The sequence below is a fragment of the Octopus sinensis genome, linkage group LG30 (assembly GCF_006345805.1).
Source record: "Octopus sinensis linkage group LG30, ASM634580v1, whole genome shotgun sequence".
Classification (NCBI taxonomy): domain Eukaryota; kingdom Metazoa; phylum Mollusca; class Cephalopoda; order Octopoda; family Octopodidae; genus Octopus; species Octopus sinensis.
In genome coordinates, this window is record NC_043026.1 from 10,713,101 (window position 1) to 10,719,100 (window position 6,000).

Consider the following 6,000-nt stretch of genomic DNA (forward strand, 5'->3'; position numbering starts at 1 on the left):
CGAATAAATAGCGTTAAAAATAACAATAACAAACAACAAGATGACGTGCACATGGAATGGATTAGTGTGACGTTCTGTAAAAGAAGAGAGTTTTTGATGTTCTGAGTATAGCTCTTCATCGGAAAAGAAAATGGGAAAAAGGAAAAGACCAAAGAGAGAGAAAAAAAATCACCGACAGCACGCGAGTAGTTACATTGCTGAAGTGACTGGAAGTGGAAAGAGGTAGATGAAAAGTGCTTTTTCTTTTGGTAGAAGAGAGTGTGAAGATGGCCAGTGAGAGAGCCATTATTGTAGGCATGGCTGCGTTCACCTTACAAACTACGTGGTTTCTGTTCCGGTTTCACTCCTCTTGCATGGCGATATTTTCTAATTCAGATCACCAATACACGTTCACCGGTGTTAACCAAGCAAAATGCAGTTCTAGGCATGATGAAGTTTTTCTCTTTATCTCTCTTTATTTTTTTTTCACCTGGCTATGACTATAAGCTGCAACCGGAAGTAGAGTCCACACAGATAAAACAGACAATGAAGTTCATCTATTCACTTTTGAGATGCATCTGTACGTGGCACCTTGGGCAAGTGTCTTCTACCATAGCTTCGGGCCGACCAAAGCCTTGTGAGTGGATTTGGTAGACGGAAACTGAAAGAAGCCCGTCGTATATATGTATATATATATGCATGTGTGCGTGTATGTTTGCGTGTCTGTGTTTGTCCCCCTAGCATTGCTTGACAACCGATGCTGGTGTGTTTATGTCCCCGTCACTCAGCGGTTCGGCAAAAGAGACCGATAGAATAAGTACTGGGCTTACAAAGAATAAGTCCCGGGGTCGAGTTGCTCGACTAAAGGCGGTGCTCCAGCATGGCCGCAGTCAAATGACTGAAACAAGTAAAAGAGTAAGAGACTATACTTATACATACACATATCAACGTTGAGTCGATGCATATGTAAGTGTCACAACCATGTCTTTTATTAAACACCACACCAGCTTCAGAGACTGAACGAAACCCTTAACCCTACCACTCCTCACAGCCAGCATTGTATTTCTATTCTATTCAAGTGCCTCCCTTCAATGACTTGCACACGTGGTCTCCTTAGAAACAAGACCAAAACATCTACCATCCAACTACTTGATGCCACAGCAATCAACCACCACTACAACAGAGAATCCGCTTCTGAATAACAATGATGAAGCCACCAATGCCATCACTGGATCTATAACATGAAATATGCTTGAATTACTGACTCCAACTAACCACCGTTTTATATACACTACCGTCAGAAATTAATTAGCACCCTTGATTTGCTCACCATGAAGCATGGTGGGGGTGGTCTGATGGTGTGAGGGGCGTTCAGCTACAGTGGTGTTGGGCGGCTCTATGCCGTCGAAGGCAACATCAACGCAGCAAAGAACGTTGAGATAGTACGGGATACCTCTTTGGTGGCGAGGAGTACGTGCTGGCCAGTCACCTGACCTGAACCCTATTGAGAACCTCTGGAGTCGATTGGGTAGGGATTTGAATGTGCAGCAATACAGGAACCGACACGAGCTGTTTGGGGCACTTCTTGCTGCATGAGGGTCCATCCCTGCAAAGTACCTGCAGGCACTCATAGACAGCATGCCGACCCGCGTAGCAGCTGTCATTGCTGCCAAAGGAGGTGCAACAAGATATTGACTAAATTTCAAGATTAATAACAATTATGTGGTGTGCTGGGATATGTTTTAATAAATTTTTGATTAAAAACGAGTTCGTTTCTGATAATAAGTTAATTAAATTAAGGAAATGTAAGAAAATGTAGAAATTTGAGAAGTGCTAATTAATTTCCAACGCAAGTGTATATATATATATACATGCCTCCATATGTTTGTATATATACTTCTATATACATATGCATATACGTATGTGTGTGTGTACACACACACACGCACATGCAGATGCAAAGATATATATATATTTGTATACGGCGGCGAGCTGGCAGAAACGTTAGCACGCCGGGCGAAATGCTTAGCGGTATGTCGTCTGTCGTTACGTTCTGAGTTCAAATTCCACCGAGGTCGACTTTGCCTTTCATCCTTTCGGGGTCGATAAATTAAGTACCAGTTACGCACTGGGGTCGATATAATCGACTTAATCCTTTGTCTGTCCTTGTTTGTCCTCTCTATGTTTAGCCCCTTGTGGGCAGTAAAGAAATATATATATATATTTGTATATATATATCATCATCATCATCATCGTTTAGCGTCCGCTTTCCATGCTAGCATGGGTTGGACGATTCAACTGGGGTCTGGGAAGCCAGAAGGCTGCACCAGGCCCAGTTTGATCTGGCAATGTTTCTACGGCTGGATGCCCTTCCTAACGCCAACCACTCCATGAGTGTAGTGGGTGCTTTTTACGTGCCACCGGCACAGGTGCCAGACAAGTCTGGCAAATGGCCACGATCGGATGGTGCTTTTTATGTGCCACCAGCACGGTAGCACATATATGTGTATATATATATATTCGTATATTATCTTATGCTTTTACTTATTTTAGTCATCAGCCTGCGACCAAGCTCGAGCACAACCTTTAGTCGAACAAATCGACTCCAAGGCTTATTCTTTGTATGCCTAGTACTTATTCTATCGGTCTCTTTTGCCGAATCTCTAAGTTATGGGGAATAAGCCTTGGTGTCGATTTGTTCGACTAAAGGCTGTGCTCCAGCATGGTCGCAGGCTGATAACTAAAACAAGTAAAAGTATAAAATAATATACGAATATGTGTGTGTGTGTCTTTTATCTTTTGTTGCAGTCATTTGACTGCGGCTATGCTGGAGCACCGGCTGAAGAGCTTATTTATTAAAACCTTGTATTTATTCTATCGATACCTTTTTGCCGAACCGCAAAGTTACGGGGACGTAAACACATCAACACTGGCTGTCAGGTGCTGTGTGTCTGGGGGGGGGATGCACAGACAAACACACACGCGCACGCACACACACACACGCGCATATATACGACGGGCTTCTTTCAGATTCCGTCTACCAAATCCACTCACAGGTCTTTGGTCGGCCCGGGGCTATAGCAGAAGACACTTGCCCGCAAGGTGCCACGCAGTGGGACTGAACCCAGAACCGTTGTTGGTGTGTTTACGTCCCCGTTTCGGCAACGGAGACTGATGGAAAAAAATATTAGGATTTAACAAAATGTCCTGGGTCGATTTGTTCGACCAAATCCCTTCAAGGCAGTGCTCCAGCATGACCGCAGACTGTAACAAGTAAAAGATAAAAGCTGTATACACGTCTATGAACAAGAATACATGGGGGCGGGGGATGATTCAAGAGAGTTGTTTCCCTTGAAATATCACACAGGGGAAGTAACTTTTTGCTTCTTTTTCTTTTGATAGGTTGAGACTTTCTGCCAATTCTCGGGTTGTGCAATGAGGGTCGTTCTCAATTAATGACTTGATTTGGTCATCACCTGTAGAGCGATCAGGCAGACGCCTGATCGCTCTTTATCAATAAGGCTACCATCTCCAGCTCGGAACCTTGTTAACCACTTCTGTACAGTTCTTTTGGATAAAGAAACATCACCGAAAACTGCGTATATTTCTTTGGTTGCTTGTGAAGCATTTTTCTCTTTACGGAAAAAGAAAAGCATCAAGTGCCGAAAATGAACTTTCTTATCTTCCATTTTAAAGGGTTACAGAATTAACACAGATTATAGGAACATAAACCTTTTTCCCCGAAAAGATAGCTTAAGCTGTGCTCTAAATGGAGGTGTGGTCAAATCCTATTTTATGGACTCAACTATGTTCTAAAATAAGTCGAAAGATAAGCTATTATAAATCGGCACGAACTTTCCGGACAACCCAATATTTCTAGGAGTTTTTGAAGGTGGTAATATCGTCTTTCGGCGTCTATTATTGTAGCGCGTGGAGAGGCTTATAGCCAATCCAATGTTATAATTATGTATTGCCCAAGGTGCCTCGCATGTGGGACTGAACCCAGAACCACGTGGCTTGTAAGCAAGCTACTTACCACACAGCCACTCCTTGTATGTATACAAATAATTATAAATCTGTTTATCTCAAAATAAAAAGAGAGAGAGAGAGAGAATGAAAGAGAATCACAACAAAGATCAATGTTGAACAGACTTTTATTGAGTGGGGTACATGGAGTGTGGGTCAGCGGTGATGGTCATATAGTATAGATATAGGTGGTATAGATATAGTATAGGTATATAGATGGTCATAGATGCTCATATAGATAGATATAGCAGCAGCAATACTAATAATGCCTGCATATGTTTTGGTTATTTCTGTATCAAGCGGATGAATATGGCCAGGGTATCTGCTGATCCGTAACCTGGAAAGAGTAACATGAGAAACAGGAATAAAAACAAACAATAAACATAAAAAATAGCAACAACAGCAGTAGCACCAGCACTACTACTACTACTACTACTAACTACTACTACTACTACCACCACCACCACGAAGCCACACTTACACAGATAAAAGATAAAAGACAACGAAATACTTACCGAGTAGCCATGCGGCTTTCGAAGGTGCGTTAGAGTATATGAATCGGGGATATATATATGGTATTTCCCAATGACACATGTAAAATGCTTCGATGATGATAAGCCAGCCTTTGTCTCCGCCACACACAAAATGTGTGTAAGACACGTAGAACCGTCGCTTCTTTCTGTGGAAGGAAAATAAAAATAGGATTTTGCTGTTGTTTGTTTGGTGAGCGAAGCAGTCTTCTTCCCAGACTGGGATAATACTGCCATTCGCGTTACTGAGGAAATTTAGTCAACCAATAGAATTTCGATGCTTTTTACCATTTGTCTTCTACACGAAATGATTTTTCGGGACGTTTACAGTAGTGTACGGTATCGCAAACAACTCATCCAGGTTAGGTCCGATGTACTAATTAATATTAACTACGAAGGCCGTTTCTGTCGCTAATAACTAATTGATGCACAGCCTAGTACCTCGTCGTGACATCGCTGGTTATTTGGTCAGTATTATTCTATATATCAATAAAATTTTGACTGATTTTTTCTGGCTTTCTACTACTGATGACCCACAATACGGTGAAATTACGTGATACAGAAGAGCCATCTTCCAGTGCCGAACAAATCTAGTCAACTCATAGAATTTCGATGCTTTTTAGCATTTGTCGTTTAAACGAAATGATTTTCTAATCAATACACGTTATAAAGTCTACTTCTGAAGGTAACAACTACAAAAGAAAAAAAGAAAACAATGATTAAGAATTATTGTATACTTAAATCCGGCCATTGAGAAGTAATTGGGTTTAGCCTTTGGCAAATCCGTCCATGGAGAACTTTTCAGATTTTTGGGAGAAAACCAGTTCTCAAGGGTTGTATCTCGTCCATTAAGCACCATCGTTACAACTGCATTTTGATTTTTGTATAAGACAAGTTTCACCTGAATAAAAGACAAGTTATATATATATGTAAGAGAACAAAGTGTACGTACGTCTCTCTATATATATATGAAATACAAAATGGGACAAGAACACAAAACATCCAGATAGACGATACAGAAAAACAAGGACGGGTCATTCGAAGCTTTCTATCCTCAGTCAAGAACCGGATCATCTTCGCCTTCCCAAGAATCTGTCACTATACCAAATGATATAGGAAACTGAATGAGTTATTTCCCTTGTCTGTAAAAATTAAATATATTAGATATGTATATATATCAGGATCCCTTCCAGGGGCCCTATTATCGATTTTTCCAACAATCTGAGTATTCCAAACATGAGTTCTACTCACGTGTCACGATACATAAAAATCGATAAAACGAAGTGGGAGGTTTGTAAATCGTATTGGATTCAGTATATATATTATCTGTTTTTTTTTTTATTTTGAAAAAAAAATGTGATGTCTTGCATTAAACAGTTTTGTATGAAATCTTTATCAATTGTTACGGGCCAGTTTGCCAGGTCACTATATTCTTTAAAATCACTAAGTTTCCTTCCTGTTTCTG

General features: G+C 40.7%; 2 protein-coding genes across 2 annotated transcripts in view; one reads left to right on the top strand and one right to left on the bottom strand.

Annotated features, from left to right (window-relative positions):
- LOC115226522 (gastrula zinc finger protein XlCGF17.1-like) overlaps positions 1-6,000 on the top strand; it is a 371,227-nt gene that overhangs the window by 251,986 nt on the left and 113,241 nt on the right. The window lies entirely within an intron of this gene.
- The window catches only part of LOC118768555, a 13,654-nt gene continuing 11,790 nt past the window's right edge, over positions 4,137-6,000 (bottom strand). Inside the window, exons 3-5 of the mRNA XM_036515324.1 lie at positions 5,273-5,436; positions 4,521-4,684; positions 4,137-4,342 (exon numbers count right to left, since the gene is read on the bottom strand). Coding sequence (XP_036371217.1) covers positions 4,290-4,342; positions 4,521-4,684; positions 5,273-5,394 — 339 coding nt within the window. The 5' untranslated portion in view covers positions 5,395-5,436 and the 3' untranslated portion in view covers positions 4,137-4,289. The remainder of the gene's footprint in view (positions 4,343-4,520; positions 4,685-5,272; positions 5,437-6,000) is intronic.